Source organism: Cephus cinctus, unplaced genomic scaffold (genome assembly GCF_000341935.2).
Source record: "Cephus cinctus unplaced genomic scaffold, Ccin1 Ccin1_scaffold0705, whole genome shotgun sequence".
Lineage (NCBI taxonomy): Eukaryota > Metazoa > Arthropoda > Insecta > Hymenoptera > Cephidae > Cephus > Cephus cinctus.
The window spans coordinates 131346-154965 of record NW_014333325.1 but is presented as its reverse complement, the minus strand read 5'-3'; the positions used below and the strand labels follow the sequence as shown (position 1 = coordinate 154965).

Below are 23620 nucleotides of genomic sequence, written 5' to 3'. Positions count from 1 at the left end.
GGGGGGGGGGGGGAGAGAGAGAGAGAGAGAGAGAGAGAGGAAAACATGTGGACTGAATGAAGAAAAAAATGGAGGAAAGAAAAAAAATACATCGATAGGCCTTTACGACCCTATGAAACCGGAGGGCTCTTGATGTGTTTCGTGTTTTCTTTGTTTTGGATCGGGCCAGTGGAGCCCTCTCTCGCGCGTTACAACTGACAGCCTGGCTGTACCAATGACTACATAGGGTTTCTGCCACGATCGATCTCTCTTGCTTTCTGGCTCTTTTGCACGTACACTGCTGCATATCCTCTGTCTCTGTCTCTCTCTCTCTCTCTCTTTTTCTTTCTTTCTTTTTCTCTATTGCTATCTGTTTCTTGTGCGCGCTCAGAATCAAAATTTTATTTCAACCAATTTACCATTTAACCTGTAATAACGCTTACAATTATATTGTAAAATTGTCTATGGCAAATCACGCAGAACACTAACCAGATTTATCTTAGAACATAAAATATCTTTGTCAAGTTAATCCTTCCAAAGTATAAAACACCGTGTGGCTTAAGTAGACTTTGAAAAAATCTCAAATATTTACTCTCTTCATATTTACATTTTTGTTGGTTTTGTTGGTTGGTAAGTTTTACACCATTGTATTGAAGTCTAACGATTCCTCGTCTGCATAAGAAAAATCACTAGTGAGACACGTCTCGACTTGCCGAATGACTTATATATTCGCAAGCGCAATCGACAGGTTCGGACCGGTAGAATTCTCGAACTTTCTTGCCTGTACCGAGTCTACTCGTCTGGTGCGATTGCTTGTTGAAGCTAAGCTACACATAAGTATGTGTGACTGTATTCTGGAGTCTCGTGTCGACACACCCGATCATCAAAAGAAAAAGAGAGTGAGTGAGAGAGTAAGAGAGGAACGAGAAAGACAGAGAGTTTAAACAGTGCCTTGACACACACGAGTAGTTTGAAAAAGTTGTGAAGGCACCTTTAAGCAGAGTGGAAGAATCGGTAAATAGGAACAGACAACAGTTTTATTCACTGGAGTTAAATAGAATTTCTCACTAACCGTAAGAAGTGCAAGGAATATAAATGATTAATACCTTTTGCGAAGTCAATTTAAATAAACAATTAATTGCCTACTGGTTTCTTCTTGGTCGTCGAAACATTTCAGTTTTATGTGCACATGTATACATACCATGCGTTTTCATTGCTGCTTCTGGGGAAATTGATGAGGTTTCCTGTTTCACTCATAGATGGCAGACTTGTCGCCTGTACATCGATTTTTGTCAATGAAGCTCTAATATTCGGGAGTCCTTTGTTTCTGGTGCAAGCGCAGTGTGTTTCTACTTGAGCTTTGTCAGATGTTACCTAGTATGCATATGCATAGACTAAATACAGCTAATTAATATTGTAACCAATTGTAACCAATCGATCGAGATCTTCCCACAGTTTTATTAGTAGACTTCGTCACATGGGATTGAATTTGGTTATAACGTGATCTGAAGAAACTCTGAGTATTGACAAATTTAATAGTTTCCTGCTTCAACTAGTTCTTCACCTCGCACAAAGAATCGTATTCATAGAGGACTTTTCTTGTAACTACTGAACAACCTCATTAGTTGAGGAAATTCCGAAAGTCTGTTCAATGCTAGTCGTGAGTATTTAAATGCTAGGCAATAAAAACTTATGTATGAATTTGATGCTTCTAGTTAAAATGGGAACGTATAGATTTTTAGTAACCAGATTGAAGTATATTTCACACAAAGAGATATCTGGGAGTGTCTTTATCGAAATGTACATCTACTGGTAACAGACGTTTTATCTATGAATGACCATTGGCAATCAAATCTTGGGTGAACTATACATATAAGGTGTCAAATGAATCGTTAAAAGGTCTTATATTTCCAAACTCAATTATGAATGCTTCAGGCAATTAATATCCATATTTAAAATTACTATTCTTTACCGATCACGGTGATTACGATCCTCGTGAAGCAGGTCGCAGGTTCCGCGGTATATTTTTTCTAAGTTTTCTCGTGAGGGCATCGAGCGTCGAAGCGTTACGACGGGAACTCCGGCGCCTTAACCTATTTCATGTAAATAGATCTATAAAATACGACAGTTTGGGCCGCACTCGAGCGTGCATTCTATTTGAAGTCAATGTTTATACAAACTGCATGTTATTTATTCGTAATATGTATATTTCAAAACTTATTGCATCAGATCGTACACGTTGCTAACAAGAGCGATAACGCACATATGTACATATACGATCGCCACCTTAGCTGTCATCATTGACCAGCGCAGTTATAATCTCCTGGAGAAAGAAACGGAAATGGATAAAAAGAAAGAAAAGAGTTTCTCGGCATAAATAGCATATACGGCACAATGATGACATTTATTTCCAAGTTATCTTATCTGAAATATAAAAAATATAGTTTTTTTTTGTATTTTCACCAAGGTCTATTTTTTTTCTCGTATTATTTTGCTCTTCGCCCGGAACAATATTGTATCAGTAAATAATATGATTTTCGATCTTTATTCAAACGAACATGATTACTTTATGAAATATTTTTTTATAGTATTACACAAAAATAAACATCTTTCATGTCGGACAGACATCAATACCTTGACTTAGTTTTATTATTACTATCTTTATCTGCATCTTGCATGTCTAATTTGGTGTTTACTCATTTGAATGTCTCTTCTTGGTAAAAAGGTATCGGTCACACTTCTGGGAAGAAAATTAGACTCTTACAAATTCCGAAGAATTTTCAAGGATTCGCGGTCATTTTTTCTATTGTTTTTCCCTTCGCAACTTGGATACGGATCGTTTAATGGTACTGTCGACTCATTGACTTTCTTTCGCTAAATTCACCAATTAATTTCGACAGCTGTTACGTTTTGTGAAAAAGATCACGCGTGCAACCACAAAAAGGCACTACTTCGATTATTCATAGCTTAATAAATAATAAAAAGGAAAGTCCGAATCATATAATATGATAAACTCGTTACCATAGTGGGTTATCGAATACGGATATAATTTCACGAGATAATCTACTTACTTGAATCAGTACGATATGACGTTTTGAGAATTGAAGTCATGGTGGTCAGAAAAATTGTCTTATAGCAATTTGAAATATTGGAAAATGAAAAAATAGATTCTTGCACTTTTTAAAATATTCCAGAACATTATGCTTATACAGATATATGTTGCCATTGTTGACGGTCTAAAAAACATTAACAAACTCCATGCACCGTTTCAGAGAAATAAATAATAATGCCATTACCCAACTCTTTAAACGATGCTTAGCTGAAATGTAGTATAGCGTCCCTTTTAAAAACGCATGAACGAACTAACCTCAAAATTACTATTTTTTTTTCGCGACAAGAAAGCTGTATCCTGTGCTCATTGCCTTTCTCTGTAACTTCATTTTTTATAGACACTTTTAGAAAATTATGCCTCCAGCAATGCACGTCATCGAAGCATATACGAAACGTTAATATCGAATGAGGCAAATGAGACTAAAGATCATTTTTATCAACATATTAGATTGGAGCATAATCTGACAACTATTTCGACGTTAGTCTCAAACGTTAGAAAAGCTTTTAGCAGTTTCTAAGAGTGCGGTTATAAATACTAGCTTGCGTGTCCTGTGCAACATTGCTAATGATAAATTATATATTAATTGAAATTTTTCTTTCAAAAAGTTATTACATATGTTTCAATTGAATACGTGTCAAAGCTTATCCTAATGATTAATAATATAAATTAATAATATCCGATATAACCATTTCAATAAATATACGTGTTTAAATACGATATACTCTGCTTTAGCTTATACGGCACTGTGGCTGTAATAATGCAAATTTCGGGATGAAACCAAAAAAATACAGGAGGTATTGACGTAACTCATGGCGATCAAAGTCACTCGTGATGCTACAGTATTCCCTGCAGGATTACCCATGTCGAAAACTATTATGAGCCCGAAGAGTTAAAGCGAGCAGACAGAATATCCTGAATCGTGACGTTTGATAAATCTCCATTATGGGCAAAACAGCGATAGAAAAGGTAAAAAAAGATATACGGAGAACCAATAAAGGTAAATAACCTAGAAGACACTTGATTGCTTTATCCTTGCTTCTGCACTCACTTTCATTATCGACGTGGAAATGACACCCTATTGAAATAAGAAGAAACCAAGAAAGGAACAAGGAAATTTGAATTACTGATAATCATGATTAATATATATGACCAATACTTATATATGCAACGACATAAAATATTACAGATACGAATCCGTACAATTTCATCAGATCGAATGAATCAGAAGTGCTAAGATATATATACACCGATAACCAAAGCGAACGTAATCTACAGGTTTACTGTTTTCCTGACTTTTGTTTCCGCATTTGCCACGAACGTTTTTATTCCTCATCACGGCACTGACACCATTTTCACCTTCACACCGGGTAAACGTGCAAATGAATGCGTTTACATCTTTACTTAGGTATTCAAATGATTCATACACAGCGTTATCGGACATGTTCTCTGGCATTATCATGAAATTTTGAGTCATTAAGATTTTAGTTCACAAAGGATTTTTAAGTACAAATAGCAATGCCAATCCTTTATAAGTTGTTTAGATATCAGTGCAATCATTCTAATCAGTATTATCGTTATCAACATTACATTGTCACTCAAGACTCATTACGAGACAGTTCGGACACCTTCGTTTAGTTTGGCTGAACTAGGTTAGGTTAGATTATTTTACATTTGTGATATAAACGTAACTTCAGTTTGTCGAAGGGCTATCTTTTCTGAAATTATTTTTTTCATTGCGTCAGACGTTCAGTGTTTCGTCAGTCGTGCTACAGCATAACTCTGATTTTACGTGAGTCATTATAAGCGTTACTTCTTTATCGCGATAGGAAATGACCTTCGTAGTGAACGCAATCGAGAATAAAAATCGTGAAGAATCGCTTATTAATAATTGGACAAACGGAAAGATAATTATCGGATGACATATAGTATTTCCTGATATATTGGGAGCACGCTCGTACTACTGTTAAAGGAGAAATATACATTTTTTTTTGACAGCATATTTGGTATTTTTAACAAATCATCAATTATTTGTAGCATGTTCGTGACGCTATTGTTCCCGTTATTAGATGGACTATCAATGAACAAAAGAAATAGGAACTATATATTTGGGATACATATTTTCATGTACCTTCGCAAGAAATGTACAAACTTTATTTTTTAAAATTTTAATCAATATGGCACGATATAGAATAAAATCAAAAGGGAAGAAAAATAAAAAGAAAATAACCTTACGCATCTCACCCACGTAGATAAAGTCATTAGGAAAGGAAGGAATGCCAATTAAAATCGATGTATTTAATTACTTATTTTGCTATTGCTCAATATGCTCTTTTACGTTATGGAAATATCTTACACCTAAATATCTTATTACTGAGGCAACATGAAACAGTTGTTGAATAGCTTACCTATTTTTAAGATCCGTCCTTGCAGACCCTATTTCTAAAGGGACACAGTACTGTGAGTTCTATTTGAAGCGGCTAAGCAGGAAAGCATTCTTGGCAAGGTCAGAAAAAAATATTGTTACATGGTAATTGACAGTATTAGATTATTATTCCTAAGAGGACTGAAGACAAGGATAAGGTAGAATTTTCAGTCATAAAAATCGTTAAGACTAGAATCCAGACAGAAATTTCTTTCTTAAGTCGAGCTAATAGAATACTCTGCGAGGCTAAAAAGCATTTTGGCACCGATTTTGGAATCATTAATCCGAGAAGTTCAAATCGATCTAATAATGTTCACACAAAGATTAGCATCCGAATTGCTGTGTCGTCCTTCTTCAATTTTGGATTAACCATTGCGAAACTGATGACGAAATGATTTTCAATCTTACAAAATGTACTGTCAATACGCCGCTTTAGAAAAAATCTGTTAAAGTTATGTTATGTTATTTATGAGTTTCGAGTCTGGAAATTCTGCATTACCATTCGAGGCACACATCCACTTTATTTCAATGTGTATGTACATACAATGAAATTTCTATGTGTAAACGTACGTATATCTATTGGTATACGAAATAGAAATTTTGTGAGTGGTAGCACTACGTGACTACTAATAGGATGGGATTATTCAGGAGTATTGCAGCACCTGAATATGGTTTTATCATGGAAATTAAATGGATGGATTAACTTAAGTTTATACAAGAATTTTGAATACTTCTTCCATATTGTAGATACTTTGACAAACCGTATCACGCTTTCTTATTTCTGTAATATCAACGAATTTATATGTACCTTAAGATTACAGAAATAGAATTTTTTTCAGTTCACTTATTGTTGTAAAGTATATTTTTAGTTAACTTTAATGAAATTAACCTTGATTGAGATTACCCAATGGAAACACTAAATTAGATAGGTACTCCTAAATATTGTTTCAGCTCATTCATCCACAATGTATTGCATAAAATAAAACCATGCATCATATTTTTCACAGTTCTTCATTTCAATATGCTCTTGATAATCTATTATAGATTGTTGTAAACCTGTATGAACTAGAAAAGTGCCTTTGACTACTTTTTATGGCGTTGCCAGCCGTGGTTCACTATGCCATGAAAAATATCAAACAGGTTTACCTTGAGGCACGACCACGTGAAGCTTGTGTTCGTATCTTGTGTATTCACTGTCGCGAAAAACAGTTAACTCGACAGACGGAGAAACTTTAAATGTTATTACCTCATCTACATCTGGTACTTAATGTTTCATGTCAATTTCGACTCGATCGATTCAACTATTTGATTGAAGTTTTGAATACAAACATTTGCGATCACGGCGCCTCGTGTTTGCACAAATATGCTCAACTTTTTTTTACGAAGACAATGTTCCATGTAGTAGTATCTAAAAATCAATAGACATATAAGTGTAAATAATGATGCAATGATGGGTTTTAAAACGTGTTTAGTAACTATTATGGTTTTTAAAACATCCACTGCAATAATCATAAACTTACACCAGAGACCGCTCATAAATCTTAATAGAAATGGTGATGTGAGAATTATACGACATTTGTCAATTTGATGCAAACTATATTTAACTGATTATTCTGTTCTTGGGTTTAATTATGAGCTTTTATTTTGATTGAAAATACGAAAAGTGAATCGCTATCAGACTATTACCTGCTGGGGTCTAAAGAAGGCAAGTACTAGCAATTGGATAACAGCTTTTCACTCTTTCTATTCCCATTAAAATAAAAGACCATAATCGAATTTAGAACTGGTTCTCTCAGTAGAAGTTATTGGAATACAGTGATGGCTTGTGAGGGTTCCAATCGCTAGTGCTAATGCATTAAAGAAGAAGAAAGAATCAGCCCATAGCATTAACTGATGTCAGTGAGCACCAATAGACCACTAGATCAGTATAACTATTGAACATAGTACACGAATATCCAGTTCCTGAAAAGTACCTACAGCTGGTCCATGAGTTCAATGTGCTTTTTTTATAATTTGCAAAGAATACAATCCTTAGCAAACCACAGGTGGATGTTCTATAAAATCACTGAAATATTTGCTAAAATAGAGAAATTAAATATATTTCAGTACAAAACCGTGTACATGCGTACGTTGTAACGAAAATTATATATACTGCTGCAAACTATTAAAAAAACTGTGAACACATGGACTGGCTACATGTAATAATGAAAACTGACCATGGGGCACTATTTAACATTATCTATTTTACTGCAGTTAAATGGAAACATAACAATTGAAAGGGCAACTGATTTCAAATATCCATTATTGAGGAACACAAACTCAACATCAATGTGGGTAAATTAGCTGTAGAGAAGATCGAACGGAGCTCAGCAAAAATTTTCTTAATTTTGTATTGGCATATTCAGTAAGTTGAATAAGGTTTACATGTCTTTAACCATAAAGTAACTTTGGCAGTGACGATTCCATGTACGTATAAATTGCAGTGCTATTATAGTTAAGTGTATCAAAAGATAGAACGCATTATTTTTGGCAAAATGAGTTTTTGCATCTCTCTCCCTATTAATACATTATCAGTCAGATTTACTTATAGTAAGACCAAAAGGTGGTGATGTTACTCAAAAATATTTCCAATTGCCCACACATGCAAAATCTTATTGATTGAAATCTATTGTACCTGTCTTGCTGCACATAGTGTTGATTTTGAATGTAGTCATAAGCAGCCAAATACTCTTCTTTTTGCCTTGAACCATTCTATATTATAATTTTTAATTCCCATATATGGATATTTGTCATTGACAAATTCTGACAACTCTAAAAAGTAATGCGCTACATGTAATGAACATATGTATAATTATTACCATATATATAAAATGTTAGTATAAAAGTGAAAAAAACTAGGTGGATCTGATCAAGATCCATGTAAACTACTATAATTACCTTAAAAATTGAAACACGAACAATTGGTTTACTCTAAACAATTTGTCTTCCTCATATTTTTTTACTTTTCATTTATTATTATTAACTTTTCAGACTTCCTTGTGCTTAATTTCAATAATGTCAATGAATCTGAAAACGGCAACAGACTGTTTTTATAAAATGTCATTAATAATGTATATATTTTATAAATTTATTTACATAAATTTGTTTAATTCTACTGTTGTCTAGTAACGTAAATAAATATCTTCCTTCCTTCCTTCCTTCCTTTCCTTATGGCTGTGTCCCAGATGTGGCCCATCGACTTAGACGCTTTCTTTGCATTGTATTGTAAGCTCAAATGGATTTCATATGAAAGGCGGCGATCGAGTTTCCCGCCAAGTACTATTTCCCATATGTACGAGCACCTGTAGAAAACATAACGACCAATGGTATGCAGTGTGTCACGATATCAAATATATGAAGCTCAAACGGCGCAGAAACAGCAGGTCGAAGAATTTATTTGAATTTTTTAGTGTAAATAGAAGAGACCTCTAGTATGTCTTATTTCTTTACTGCTGCAAATTAATCCATCATTCATTACTATTTGGAGTGTTTTTTTATTGGTTAAATGCACTACCTCTTCTAAAAGTTATTAGAGAACAGTTAAATTTAAAACAATATTGTGTACACGTTACGGTGAAAAGGAAAAGGCTCAAAAAAAAAGATTTACAAAGTCGATTTGGTCATCAATTACACGAAACGAAGTGGTAAAATAATGAAATTTCATGTCATGTCAATGCGCCTCTTTCGACAATGATTTATGTTACACTTTTGTAACAGTTTATTGCAGAATATGTAAATAAGATGTTCTATAAATGCCACTGTCGATTAAAATACTGTAATTGTAAAATCTAAGTGTTAAGCACTAGCCCACTCTAGCCTAATTTGCCACAATCAGCCACGATATTCACAATTTTGTCGAACAACTTTGGACCAATAAAGTCCGAAGTTACGAAGTGCCGTAAAGATCACGTCAACGTTGATTACGCTTTTGGTGCCCTCTAAGAAATTTCTACTGTACCATACTGTACATTTCAAAATGTCGGCGCCGTGTGACGTGTAGTATACTTTAAAGAAGCTGAGGTAAAACACATCGATCAGATGGAATATTTTAAAAGTAGTTTAAAATCTGTACTTGGTGCCCCGCCACCTGAAAGTCAGCCATCTGGAGCGGACACGGTGCGTTTTTTAGATATATTCTGTTCATATTTTGCTTATTATTCGTCAGTCCGACTTCAATACGTGCTGTCAAACTGTTATGATATTCCCCAACAAACAATTGTTTCACTTTTATTTTACTGCAAGAATATAACCGTATATTGTTCAGCTGTTCATTGTTTATAATTATTATTTTTTAAATCTTCTAAAGCGAATTATTAACTGACGTATTGACGTTTCATGTCGCTTTTGATGTTACATATTTATGTGTACAGTACAAGAAAACAAAATATTCTTGTCAGAAACTGGAGTTCATTCATACAGATATTCAATTGCATACCTTTTTTTGTTATAGGTGGAACGTCTTGTAGACAGACTTCAATCTTCAAGCTTATTAGATGACAGAAGAGATGCATGTCGTGCACTTAAAGCATTGTCAAGGACATACCGTGTTGAAGTTGGAGCACAAGGCATGGATGCACTTAGGCAGGTCCTTGAAATGGATCGAACAGATTGCGAAATTATTGGACTTGCATTGGATACTCTGTGCAACATAACTAATCCTGAAACATTCGATGAAGAAGGTTGGTTTCAATGTGAAATGATTTATCTGCATGATACTAATAAAAATTTTATTTCAGTGAATAAACATGGGCTGAAGAATAAAATTGGCGAACAGTTTACAGAAATATTTATTAAACAACTTGACAGTGTAGGTCAGATCTTAGCATTCCTAGAAGAGTTTGACTTCAGGGTTCGATGGTCTGCTCTGAAATTACTAACACATTTATTGGCTAATAGGCCTAGAGATATTCAGGAGATCATCCTAGTCAGTCCTATGGGTGTATCAAAGTTAATGGATTTACTAAGTGACAGCAGAGAAGTTATTCGCAATGATGTATGTGGATTGTAGACTATGTTACCATGTACATATATTGAAAATTAATATTCACTTATCTGCAGGCTCTATTATTACTCATTCAATTAACAAAAGGCAATGCAAACATTCAAAAAATTGTTGCTTTTGAAAATGCATTTGATCGAATTTTTGAAGTAATAAGACAAGAAGGTGGAGCTGAAGGTGGTATAGTGGTAGAAGATTGTTTATTACTGATGTTGAATCTGCTCCGTGGAAACGCCAGTAATCAAAATTTTTTTAAAGAAGGTAACAACATTAATCATAATTTGCAACTACACTATGTGTGATTAACTGTATTAACATTAAAAATTATCAATAGGTAGTTTTATCCAGAGGCTGACTCCAATGTTCCAGCTACCACCAGAAACTGATGATAGTCCTCTTTCTGGTTGGAGTCCTCAAAAAGTATCAAATGTGCACTGTATGGTCAAAGTAATTCGCGCTCTTGTTGCACCTAGTGGTCCAGCACAGGTAAAATTTTTCACTGGATGTAATAAAAATAATAAAACTGTGTGCTGTGTAACATAAAAGCTGTACTACAATCACAATTGCTCTGTCATTTTCTAAGGCTACAGCTGCTTGTCAACGTGCCATGAGAGCTTGCGGACTTTTGCAAGCACTTTGCGATATATTAATGGCAAGTGGAGTTCCAGCTGATGTTCTTACAGAGACTATAAGCGCTGTAGCTGAAGTCATAAGAGGCAATGCAAGTAATCAAGAATTTTTGGCAGGTGTCATGGCTCCTAGCACTCCACCAAGGTATTAAAACAACTTGAAGTAATATAATAATTTATTTTATTTGCATTCATTTCTTTACTTCATTTTCTTCTCTTAGGCCGGCTATAGTCGTGCTCCTCATGTCTATGGTGAATGAGAAACAACCATTCCTACTTCGATGTTCTGTTCTTTACTGTTTTCAATGTTTTCTCTATAAAAATGAACTGGGTCAATCGCAGTTAGTTCAAACCTTACTACCGCAGGGCAACGAAGCTCCATCTTTAACAACAGGTAAAATTTAATTTCCTGCAATTAATAACTCTTTAAAGGAACTATTTAATAAACATTCTAATTCACAGGACAGTTACTATGCGGTGGTCTCTTTTCTTCGGATTCATTATCCAACTGGTTCTCAGCCGTGGCTCTGTCTTATGCTTTGATAGACAATGTCACTCAGAAGGAACAACTGCTTAGGGTTCTTTTAGCTACAAACATTGGAAAGCCTCCTGTAACCTTAATGCAACAATGCGTAATGTTATTGCAACAAGGGAATAAGACCCAGTGCAAACTGGGACTCCTTATCCTCCTCTGTAGGTGGACGGCGCAATGCCCCACTGCTGTAAAAGCGTTCCTCGGTATAGACTCATCAGTAGCTTACTTAACGGCATTATTATCCTCGCAAGAGAATAACGATGACCTTCAAGAGACTCTGCTTCAAAGTATGTGCGCTCTATTAATCGGCTTATGTGTATATTTCAATGATGACACTGTTCCTAATTACACAAAGGTAAGTGTTGATAATTTTTCGACACTTAGTGATAATGTGATAATTTTCAAGATAAGAACTATGAACATCTTGTAATTCTGGTTTTAGGAAAAGTTATGCCACCTAATAGAAAACAGAATAGGATTAGAGAGATTTCAGGATGCTATTGGGGGTATCACGAGGCATGAAGTCTATTCTAGAACCTTGAAGCATCCTCAACCATCTGCGAAGAATCCTGCCGATTTACTACTCGATCATGAATTTTGTAGATTGTTGAAAAATTTGGAAGGTCAGTTTTTCTACTACGATATTAATTTCCTTATTATATCATTATGATACATAATTTACCTTTCAGGCATCATCGTTAAATCTGTACTTGATGGTAGTAGCTCTCATCGGAACAACGATCCTATTTCTACACTTACACCTTCTGAATCAGCTCTAGTCGCACAATACAAAGAACTCATTAGGGAACAAGACGTACAAATTCAAAGTCTTAATCAAGTAAACGTAACACTGAGTAAAGAGAAATGTGATCTTGAAGTACGTACTCGTTCCAATACAACATTGATAAAATGTGTAGTAGTCAAATTTTTAAAACATTCTATTTTTTATAGGCTCAAATCCACGAACTCCAAGCTACAGTAAATCATCTTAAAGATCAGAATTTAGTGCTTCGTGCAGCTCAAACAAATTTCTCTGATGAAAAACAAATGATGTCTACTGAGAATCATATTGACACGACAGTTCGCGAAGATCTTGACAAGTATAAAGTTATAGTGAAAGATTTACAACAGCGATTGGATGACAGTATCATGAAACTCAAAGAGTATGAACATGAAAGAAGTAATCAGAGTAAATCGATGCTTGAAAGCGCTTTGAAGGAGAAGATGGATGAGTTGGAAAAGTTGCAAAAAGACCAGGAAGACTTGCTTGAACTTCTAACAGATCAAGAAAGCAAGATAGTGTCTTATAAACAGAAATTAATCGCATTAGGAGAAAAGGTGCGAAATATATTTTTTTTTATATAATAATAATCCTTCATGAATTTCTTTTAGTCTTGTGATACTTCAATTAATATTGTTTTTTTTTTGTTCCATTTCGTTATCTTTTTCCTGACCAACTGTTATCCAATGTTTTGACAGCTGTTCAAATCATTTAAAAGAATGCTTTACAGAATTCACGACGTTTTGGGTGCAAATTGTCTCATTTTACGAATCTGATTTGTACTAATGAATGGTAGTGAACAATACTTAATTGTATATAATAATTTCGGATAGTCCATCTCCTCACTTGAGTATTTGATGCAAAAATAAAAATCAGTATCTTAGACCATCTTTTTAATTACAAAATAATACGTAAGATTTTTGAACTAAATTCGAATAAAAAAATACCTTCCATACAAATGGATTTCATATAAGAAAAACAAAAGCTAGCAGTTACAATATCGAAAATATTCATCTAATAGAATAATAGTTAAAGATTTTTTATTTCGTATTCATAGGTGGAATCTGATGAAAGCTCTGGTGAACTTGATACGGACGACCAACCAGAATCAAGTAACTGAGATTAATGTTTATCATACCGAAAAGCCACTTTAAAATTGACTTTTACAGTTCCAAAATAAATATGAACATTTTTAGTCTATATATGGTTTTCTTCTTCTCGATCCTTCCCCGTAATCCCCTTAATGTATTAAAGTCACATATTGTAAAGAGGATTCGATTTAATCAGAATTATTGTACAATAATTCACTTTTATTATTATATTTCCTTGCAACATAAAAGCGGCTGTAGAAAAAAAAAGTATTTCTCTATAGTTAACGAATGTGTTCAATAGCGTTTAACAAGACAGAGTTACGAGCATTACTTTTTTTTAGCAATACTTTCATCTTCTAATAGTATATCTCCCTTTTGAATTTTAAAGGTGCGGTGCTTCAAGTATAATGAATTATAAATTAATAAATCTCATTGTAACGAATTACTACTGAAACACATAGGATGTATGAATCCAGTATGAGTGATATTATTATATGTTCAGAAGATAAAAAAATTCAATTCAATTAAAATGATCAATTGGATACTAAAAACTACACAAGATTGTCCACGGACACTGGCAGACATTTATTTTTAAATAACTTAATGTCCTATCAGTTACTATCGTACAGTTAACCAAACTAGTGGGATGTTCAATTATAGAATTCTGTTACAATTGTATTTAGCGTACCTGCCACTTTAATGAAATTCTTCAATGCATCTTTATGAGCTCAAAATTGAAGGTTATGCAGAGTAAAATTACATTGAATATAGTTTTTCTTTATATCATTATAACAGAATCCTACCTATTTACATAATTCCGTAAGTGACGTCTTATAGTTCGGTTTGACGTTGCTTTATGGCTGCTTGAACGCACTTGGCCATCGTAGGAGACGCTCGGGAAATCACATCTGTCATGAAGAATTGATCAAGAGTCTTTTGCTTGATGTCCACAGGATCTGGCAGGAAGGATCCCCCGGTTTGCTGTAAAATAATGTACATCAATTTTAATAGCTCTTCACGGAGATTATATGCATATATGTACCTTAGCCAGTTCATGGGCCTGAGCAAAGAAATTAGCAGGCTCTACATCACCATATCTAACTATGTGTGGGGCAACCTCTTCTAATCGTGAGCGTACTTCTGTTATATTGTCGTAAGGTAGCCTATGACCAGCGATCTAAAAAATTATATGCAAACATTACTATTCAAATTTCCTATGAGAAAAATACGTAAACAGTTCATGTTTATTGAACGTACCTCAGATAGGGCTCGGATAACCTTCCAGTCTGGACGAGCCATACCTGGAGGAGTTAACGCTGCACCAGTTTGTTGAGCACGACCCTCAGTATTGACGTAACTCCCTGTTTTTTCTGTGTACGCTGCACCAGCAAGTACCACGTCAGCGATTGTTGCTCCTTGATCACCATGACTTCCTGTTTCACAAAATTTATACAAACTGGTAAGTCATCTAGCTTTCACACTCTGTGTTAATATTCTATTTTCACTTATTTATACGATAATCTATTGACCGAGATAGATGATAAAAGTATTGGGGAAGTCTTCTTTTTTAATATTAGCGTCATCAGCTCCCAAAAGGAATAGAACTTTAGGCTGCTGTTGTTTTACATCCTCTATCGTAGACCCATAACCCAGATCAAGAGCGGCAACTTGAGAAGCATTCGTGTGAAGCACATTCAATACTTTCCAATCCTCTGAGGCCTGAAACAAATTGTAACGAAAAATGAATTATTTCTTTTCTGAGCTTTCTTATAATAGCAACAAACTAGGTTTATTATAAATTCGATTTACCTGCACGTTATTCCCCAAAGTGTTTGCTAATGCTTGAGTTTCGGAGACGATTTTAGCTCCGTCCTTTCGCGTGAGTTGTTCGGCTCCCAAAATAATTAATGGCTTCTTAGCATTTTTCAAAGTTGCACTGAACGGATGGGAACCATTTTTCAATTTCGTGATAATATCAATAGAATCTCCCAAATTCTAATAAAAGTGATGTTTCACAACAGGATACAAGTTGCAATTCTGAGTTAGGAAATATACAAACTACATGATTACACTGTTTCTTACCTCGTATTCGTATGATAGATCTATATTGGGACCGATAAGCGCAATTGTCTGTTCACCATGAAGATATCCTTTCCTGAGTCGAGTGTTTACCAGAGGAGCCTCGTATCTTGGATTCGTGCCGATTAAAAGAACTACATCTGCTTCTTCAATACCAGCTATTGTATTGTTCAAAAGGTAACTGCTCCGGAGATCGATTCCTGACCCATCCTTAGGAAAGCCTTGCTCTGTAGCTAAAACCTCCGATCCAAGCTTGTTAAACAAATCTTTCAAAGCAATGAGGGCTTCAGCATCAGCCAGTTTTCCAGCAATTACAGCACCTTCATTTCCAGCTACCGTTTGCAATGCTTTGGCAGCTTTTTATTACAAAAAAAAAACACATAAATAACTATTAATAAACATACTTTGTCAAGTGTAAAAAGGGCGTTTGCAGCTTCATAAAATGCAATTCATATAATGACGAATCTTACTTACCAGTTACAAGAGCATCTTCCCATGCTACTGATTGTAATTTACCAGCTATTTTAATCATTGGTGTAATTATTCGCTGGCGCTTAAGACCGTCACAGGCGAAACGAGACTTATCCGACAGCCACTCTTCATTTACATCCTAAACAGTATCATGTTTATTGATATGCACGTTTAAAGATAAATTCTAGAATTAATATTATTAACCTCATTAACTCTTGGCAGAATCCTCAAAACTTCACCAGTTCTACTAGAAACGACAATGTTGCTACCAACAGCATCAAGAACATCGATACTATCAGTACGACGATTTTCCCAAGGACGAGCTACGAAAGCATAGGGTTTATTTGTCAGAGCACCAACAGGGCACAGATCAATCACATTGCCAGACAATTCTGATAAGAACATTTTTTCCACGTATGTTCCCACCTATAATATTTGCAATCATTGTAGATTTAACATGATCATGATTTATTGTAATGAAAACGATTTTGATTAAGAAACACGCAAGTATCGATACCTGCATATCATTTCCACGGCCAGTTGTTCCCAGATCGTCCAGACCAGCGACTTCCGAAGCAAAACGTATACACCGTGTGCAATGGATACAACGAGTCATGACAGTTTTAATTAATGGCCCGATGTCTTTGTCTTCAACAGCTCTTTTACCACTGAACTCGATATCAGTGAATCGGCTCCGATCATTACCAAAAGCCATACTCTGATCTTGAAGATCACATTCACCACCCTGATCACAGATGGGACAGTCTAAGGGATGATTTACCAGTAGGAACTCCATTACTCCTTCACGTGCCTTACGCGTAAGATCAGAATTTGTTTTTACTCGCCAGCCTTTCATTACTGGCATAGCGCACGCTGCGACAGGCTAAATAAAATATAAACATATTTGTATATTCTCGAGTCTGATGAATATTAAGAAAAGCTCTATTTAAAAGATTAAATGTTGAATAGTTGAGGAATAAATTATAGAAATTTAAAAAGTTATTGCTTACTTTAATTTGCTTTTCAATTTCAACGAGACACATTCTGCAATTTCCAGCAACTGCCAGACGTTCATGATAGCAGAATCGGGGAATTTCCACTCCTGCCTTTGCTGCAGCCTAAACAAATAAGTTATTCATATATGACATAATATGAAAAATGAACAAACGGACTAGAACATTTTTTTGTAGTTGAACACAAACATTAAATAAAAATTTTTTGAAAATATAAATCAAAATAGTGATACAAGCTTTGAATAACCTTTGTGTAAAACACATTATATGTGCTTTAAATTTATAAAAGTGAGAAAGACAAGTAGGCTTTTTTAGTTATTAACAAAAAGTGAAATTTCTTACTGTACAGCGTTTAAAATAGTTATCATATGTATAAGATCTATGCAAAATATAGCAACAAAGATGAATATATATACATATACACAATATAATAACTTCAAATAATAATTTCACATGATGCCTGAAACAAAATTTTTATTTTTAATTATCCAAGTAAGCTATATATGAAATATATATGTATAGGTACAAATCAGAATACATAAATAATAACTTAGAATGTTAAGTATGCTTATTGTTAGGAATTCTCTATAATATATAGAGAAGTATTAAATTATTTCATAAACTGTAAGAAGTAAAACAAAACATAGTTTATATACAAGAAAATTATCAGGAGAATTCCATGGATAAAAAGTTTAATATACCTGAAGTACAGTAGTTCCAGGAGGAACTTGGACTGGTTTATCATCGATGAAGACTTCGACAAGTTCCTGAGATGCTTGCGACTTACTACCTGTCGTATGAAGGCCGACGGCACCGAGTCTACTGCTCGACAAGCCCGTGGCCCTCACCAGTGGAAGCCTCAACATTTTCTGTAATCATAACATCAATTTAACTTTGTTATATAATAAACAACTGGGATGTGAGATATTGAGCTGGAGCTTAACCTAACTTCCGACGTACGGAGTAATTTTTACAAGACGAATAAAACTTGGAAAATCAAATGACGTCAATGTAGAATAGCAAATCTATCAATGTACCTTTCTAGTAACGATTTACTCAAATTTTGATCTAATTAATTTACCAAAACTCGTTTCTAATTAGTAGACCACTTACCTAGGTGTCAGGACTGTCGATACTTGCAACCAGCCCACAAACGAACGGACCATGGAAACTACATAAGGAGCACGACAGAGCACGAACTCCATGTATACATACAGCTTTCCAAAATAAGAGGGCACTGGTGTTCTGTATGCACCGAAAAAGTGGAGGGGCATAAGGCGGGAGTTTAATTAAAAATCATATTTTGATGTACTTCGAAAATTATAAAATAAATAATTTAGCCTAACTTAACTTAAATAAACAAATAATAAAAATTAAAAATTAAAAATGGAAATTACTTGTAAATATTTGCCTGCTTACTTCACATGTATTTATTATGCTATACACGTCACTACAAAAGGGAAACTAGCGACGCTAGTGGTACAGAAAGAAAAACTTAGTGTGGACGAGATTAGTAAGCAGGTTCTGTCAATTTTTCATTTGAGTTCGTGCTCCTTATGTAGGGTCCATGGTCTGAACCATGCTACGAGATAATGAAATTATTCTAGATTAGAGAGATTTAGCTTTTAATCCATCGATTCTTATAACGTAGTGCACGGTCCACGAGTGGATACGCAAGTAGATAAGACTTTATTTTACAGTAGATGCTAAAATTAAGCTGCTGTTGCATATGATTTTAACTAATAGTGTAGTATAAGTCGAGATATTTCATATTATCAATAAATGGATTTCAAGGTATAAAGAAAATTTTAGGAGTTTTCAAAATTGATACAGCTGTTATTTCACAATATATTTTAAAAAGGCCTATTTCAATATTATCCTGGTCTTCAATGATTTTCTAAAACAAAAAGTTAATTAAAAGCTTGAAATCACATGAAGATGACCTATAGAGCAAATCACCCACACAGCACAGAAATATTTTGTCAACATTGCCAAAAGTTTCCCTTGAAATAATGCAATATTACCGGAAATATATTGAAAATTGTTTAAATATTTTTAGAATGTTGCAGGAACCTTGCAATGTCCGCTCAGCACGTTGCAATCATAATATTGCTATAATATTGCCGGTCAATATTTTGGAAATATCAATGCATAATATTAATAAAATATAACTCAGATAGATAACTGAGAAATAATATAACTGAGAATAAATTCCAATGCCAGCAATGTATCGTGGGTTTCTTTGGGCAGGTTGCCTATACCTCCTTAAATATTACCTCGGTTGTATTTTTAAATACTCCATACAAATGCAATAATTTCACATGTCATTTTTACATGCAGAATACAAAAGTATACATCGACGGCGAAGACGAAAACCGAATAATCGACGGATTAATTATTTACCCGGTCCTACGTTTTTTCATGCGAGTTGCCTTGGCCACCTAGCGGCGCGGCAGCGAACTAGTGTTCGCTCGGATACTCCGAGTCTGGTTAGGGACTCTTGTCACAGATTTCAGCAATATATCAGAAAGTTTTATTTATTATATTGTCCTGAAATATTGTGCAATATTTGACATAAAGACATCAACAATATTGCTGTCGCATTGAAATATTAGAATATTGTTGTAATGTTTTCGAAATATAGTGTGCTGTGTGGGCAATTACATATGAGATTGTAATATCTATATATGTATAAATATACATACTATTAGTTTTTTTTCTTAAAGATGTTTATTTTTCTTTTACTAAACTCAAGCATAAGTTTTTAAAATTGAAAAAGTACGTATAGTGGAATCGTTGTAATAAACAGATGCTCTGGAAAACGATGACAAATTATTAAAAAACGTTAATAGGAATTTTGAAATGATGTACTTTTTAGAAATCGTATGAAAAATAAATCAGCCTAATACAATGATTGATCAGTCGAATTTTCATAGACTTGATATACTAATATATAATACAGCCATTCGTTTAAATGTATTTATACATGAGATTAATGGCTAGTACTGTTAACATGTTAATTTTAATAATAAAAGTATATTTATCTTGAAAAAAATATAAAAGAATATAAGTTTTTTTTTCTTGAGGTAGAAGTCAACACACTTTTGGCACAAGTAGACAAAAAATGAATGATCTAACGTTGCTGTGCCATCGAAGTCGGATAGAGAACCTGTACCGGAAGTGTATGTATTTGTGCTCCAAAAGAAAAAATATAATAATTTCATTTGCTTTACGTACGGTGATTGGTTACATAGAAACGTAACCAGAAGCCAGAGGCATATGAACCGGAACAACGTCACGGTCATAATTTGGAAGTCGATGTGGTAGGATACTTCGCGTGTAGCTATCTCTTCCGGTGTGTAGTCAAGTGAGACTTGTTACTATTAAATTTCGTGTAGTATTTATTAATTAAAGAGACATTTGCAATGGCCATCAGTGACCTTAAGACCGATAAGGGCGTGAAAGACTTGAACGCTTATCTCGCTGAACGCAGCTACGTCGAGGGGTAAGCTTACTTACTCAAATTTCCTTTAATAATTTGATACACGTGCTCCACTTGTCGGCATCTTGAAGAGGAGTACTCCATTGTCGGTACAGTTAATCCTTATTACAGATACTTTTCTGATTTGATTTGATAAGTATTGATATGTTGCTGAATTTTGTCAGTTTTTTAGTTCATGATTCCCTTTCGTGGATGATGTGTCTTAAGATATCTAAATACAGAATGTCTGTTGTCAAATACCTTGTACTATGGTCTTAAAATTATTTTCATAAGAACTAAGGGCCTATATTTCTTCGTGACATATTCTTTTACTATTATAACCTTAAAAAAATTATATTATTTCTATAACAATGTTCATTATTTTCATAATAGATGGCAGCCATCACAAGCAGATGTAGCTGTTTTGGAAGCTTTGGGAAAAGCTCCATCAGCAGCAAATCCACATGTACTTAGATGGTACAACCATATTAAGTCTTATGACCTCAAAGTTCTACCTGGTGAAAAGAAAGCTCCTTCCATTCTTGGAAGCAGTGCAACTCCAACTGCTTCATCGGCAGCAAAACCAGCTGATGACGATGATGTGGATCTATTCGGTTCTGATGAAGAAGAAGATGCAGAGGCTGCTAAAATTAGGGAAGAAAGAGTTAAGGCATATGCAGAGAAGAAATCTAAGAAACCAAGTGTCATTGCCAAGTCCAGCATTGTCATTGATGTAAAACCATGGGACGATGAAACAGATATGAAACAAATGGAAGAACTCGTCAGATCTATCAGTATGGATGGCCTTTTCTGGGGTGCTTGTGAGTATAGTTCACTTTTAATACTAAAACAGAAACAAATATTAAATAAGTACAAAATTTAACGTATCTGATTGTTTTCCAGCAAAACTTGTGCCAGTAGGGTTTGGTATAAAGAAGCTACAGATCATGTGCATTGTGGAAGATGAAAAAGTATCTGTAGACCTACTAATTGAAAAGATTCAAGAGTTTGAGGATGTAGTGCAATCTGTCGACATTGCAGCTTTCAATAAGATTTAAATAAGTCTCCTAATTTTTACTATCGCATTAATAAATATTACTTGTTTGTACATACAAGTTGTCATTTAATTACCCAATAATCTCCTTGCATAAAGTGAGTTTCAATCAGCTTTTTGCATAAATATTTGGTAATGGCACTAGGATATTTAGATATATTTTTACTGTAAACTATTTTTTATTTATCACGTGTATATCATTACTAATTCATAAAATGAACACTATTTTATCATTCTATATTCAAAATTTGTTTGACATAAATATCAAGAGACTCGGTAGATTCTCATGCCGATTACATAAATAGTTAAATTTTATTGATGGTTGAATAAAAATAACATTAAAGTATTGATCTATTCTCTTTATACAAATTTTAACTTTTCACATACTAATTATTCCATGATAATATTCTTGAACACGAATAATTATTAACATAAAATATAAAAAAGTTTGATGAATTGCACAATGCACTATGAGAAAATGAAATGCAAATGTAACAATCAAGAAAAATTCTAATTCAGATAAAAATGATGGATAAAAAACTGTAAACGGCAAGGTGCCCTTAGCAAGAAGAGAATAATTTAACACGTGCAAGAAAGACCAAACAGGTTTTTGAGTCATTTAGAAAAAATGCAAGACGAATTAAAAGTTTTAACGTGTACAAGAAATCCGGAAAACAGTAAAACAAAAAATACAGTAGAGATGCATACTCTCCCATCTTCAGTCGTTTATTTAAAAGAATGTTATGATTCTACTAGGTACACGGAACAAATGTTCTCTCTCTCTCTCTCTCTCCATTCCCATCTTTATATTAGTCTTTTCCTTTTCTTCTTTCCTACATTCAAACGTATACCTCTCCCTTCTTGAACTGAATCAAACTCCAGAAATCATGATTATGAATTCATATTCTAAGAGATATAAATTTTGATCCAGGAAATGAGTACGCTTCGTTCATTTTTAATGATTCATAAATGATTTATGCCCTAAAGAGAAGGAAAAAAAAAGAAAAACAAACGAATATTTAAATAACACTTTGTGCTCACACGATAGAGACCGTTTCTAGAAGGAGACAAGGTCTCACAGGTCTACAGAATAATGAAAGAATGAATCAGTACCAAGAACAAAGATTTCATGATTACGTTTTGTTCAACTGTTCGTAATTATTTAACATTTTTCCGGAGAAACTATTGGAAAATTTTTTTTTTTTCGCTCACTTGTGTAATCGGGATTTTACAGATTATTATCTGGAATGAGAATCCTGAAAATCCGTGTTGAAGATTACCGAACAATATTTATGGCAAAATGTAGACAATGGCATGCAGTAAAGAGATGTTTTACTGCATTTTTATTTCGTTCTAATTTACATGGATATTCGACCATTTATCGTGCATTAAATTAGTTACAAAGACGAATGTTAATAATAGCAACATGAATAATTATTACATGAAACTATAGGTATATACTATTATATATCAATTATAAATCTATATATATAACATATATAAAATAAATTGATATACAGCATAGAACAAATTGTTCTGTATGTTAGGAAATGACGAATGGGTCGTGCAAATGATTACAGTCCTTCAGCTAGTAAAATTGGTTTTGGAGGATACTTTCTAAGTTTCGATATAAAAGTCCTTTCTATGTATAATTAATGTAAATACAATATTTTTATACACTTTTCTACTTACGCTTTGAAAATTTTAATCTAGTTACTATATGTACTACCTTCCTCAAATCCTTGTATAGTCGGTCCACGTGTTTGATAAATTTTCTTGACAGACCGGAAACAATGAAGTTTCTAGCAAGGCACACATGTCACTGGATAAAACGTTTATCACAAAATACGTATATATATAGTTTTATACAAGTTACATTTTATTTTTCTATCTCAACATATATTTACGTTATTTTATGAAAAACATTTTCTAAGG

The 23620-nt window shown here is 33.9% G+C and overlaps 3 protein-coding genes and 1 long non-coding RNA gene across 7 annotated transcripts; 2 read left to right on the top strand and 2 right to left on the bottom strand.

Annotated features, from left to right (window-relative positions):
• Positions 1–6001: 6001 nt before the first annotated feature.
• Positions 6002–8843, bottom strand: LOC107270145. The gene is made up of 4 exons (XR_003060421.1): positions 8649–8843; positions 8451–8579; positions 8188–8324; positions 6002–6921 (listed from the first exon to the last, which is right to left on the bottom strand). It is a non-coding gene; the product is annotated as an uncharacterized LOC107270145 (long non-coding RNA).
• Positions 8844–9527: 684 nt separating this feature from the next.
• On the top strand, positions 9528–13696 carry LOC107270143 (general vesicular transport factor p115). 2 transcript variants are annotated; one of them, XM_015744865.2, is made up of 12 exons: positions 9528–9668; positions 10003–10231; positions 10289–10545; positions 10611–10812; positions 10886–11037; positions 11135–11325; positions 11402–11574; positions 11643–12070; positions 12158–12338; positions 12405–12592; positions 12667–13053; positions 13554–13696. In XM_015744865.2, the coding sequence occupies exons 1-12, from the start codon at positions 9591–9593 to the stop codon at positions 13614–13616; spliced, it is 2529 nt and encodes an 842-aa protein (XP_015600351.1). In that variant the 5' UTR covers positions 9528–9590; the 3' UTR covers positions 13617–13696. The 2 variants fall into 2 exon arrangements, with proteins under 2 accessions (XP_015600351.1, XP_024943329.1); XM_025087561.1 differs by having other exon boundaries at positions 9531–9572.
• Positions 13697–14148: 452 nt separating this feature from the next.
• On the bottom strand, positions 14149–18399 carry LOC107270144 (NADH-ubiquinone oxidoreductase 75 kDa subunit, mitochondrial). 3 transcript variants are annotated; one of them, XM_015744866.2, is made up of 12 exons: positions 18264–18399; positions 17852–18019; positions 17148–17255; positions 16655–17020; positions 16342–16563; positions 16141–16276; positions 15670–16022; positions 15397–15582; positions 15117–15306; positions 14845–15020; positions 14630–14764; positions 14149–14568 (listed from the first exon to the last, which is right to left on the bottom strand). In XM_015744866.2, exons 2-12 carry the CDS (start codon positions 18014–18016, stop codon positions 14419–14421), a joined length of 2187 nt encoding a protein of 728 aa, XP_015600352.1. In that variant the 5' UTR covers positions 18017–18019; positions 18264–18399; the 3' UTR covers positions 14149–14418. The 3 variants fall into 3 exon arrangements, with proteins under 3 accessions (XP_015600352.1, XP_015600355.1, XP_015600353.1); XM_015744869.2 differs by lacking the exon at positions 18264–18399 and adding an exon at positions 18188–18249; XM_015744867.2 differs by lacking the exon at positions 18264–18399 and adding an exon at positions 18095–18116.
• Positions 18400–20437: 2038 nt separating this feature from the next.
• Positions 20438–21743, top strand: LOC107270124 (elongation factor 1-beta'). The gene is made up of 3 exons (XM_015744834.2): positions 20438–20655; positions 21025–21452; positions 21535–21743. Exons 1-3 carry the CDS (start codon positions 20576–20578, stop codon positions 21687–21689), a joined length of 663 nt encoding a protein of 220 aa, XP_015600320.1. The 5' UTR covers positions 20438–20575; the 3' UTR covers positions 21690–21743.
• Positions 21744–23620: the final 1877 nt, after the last annotated feature.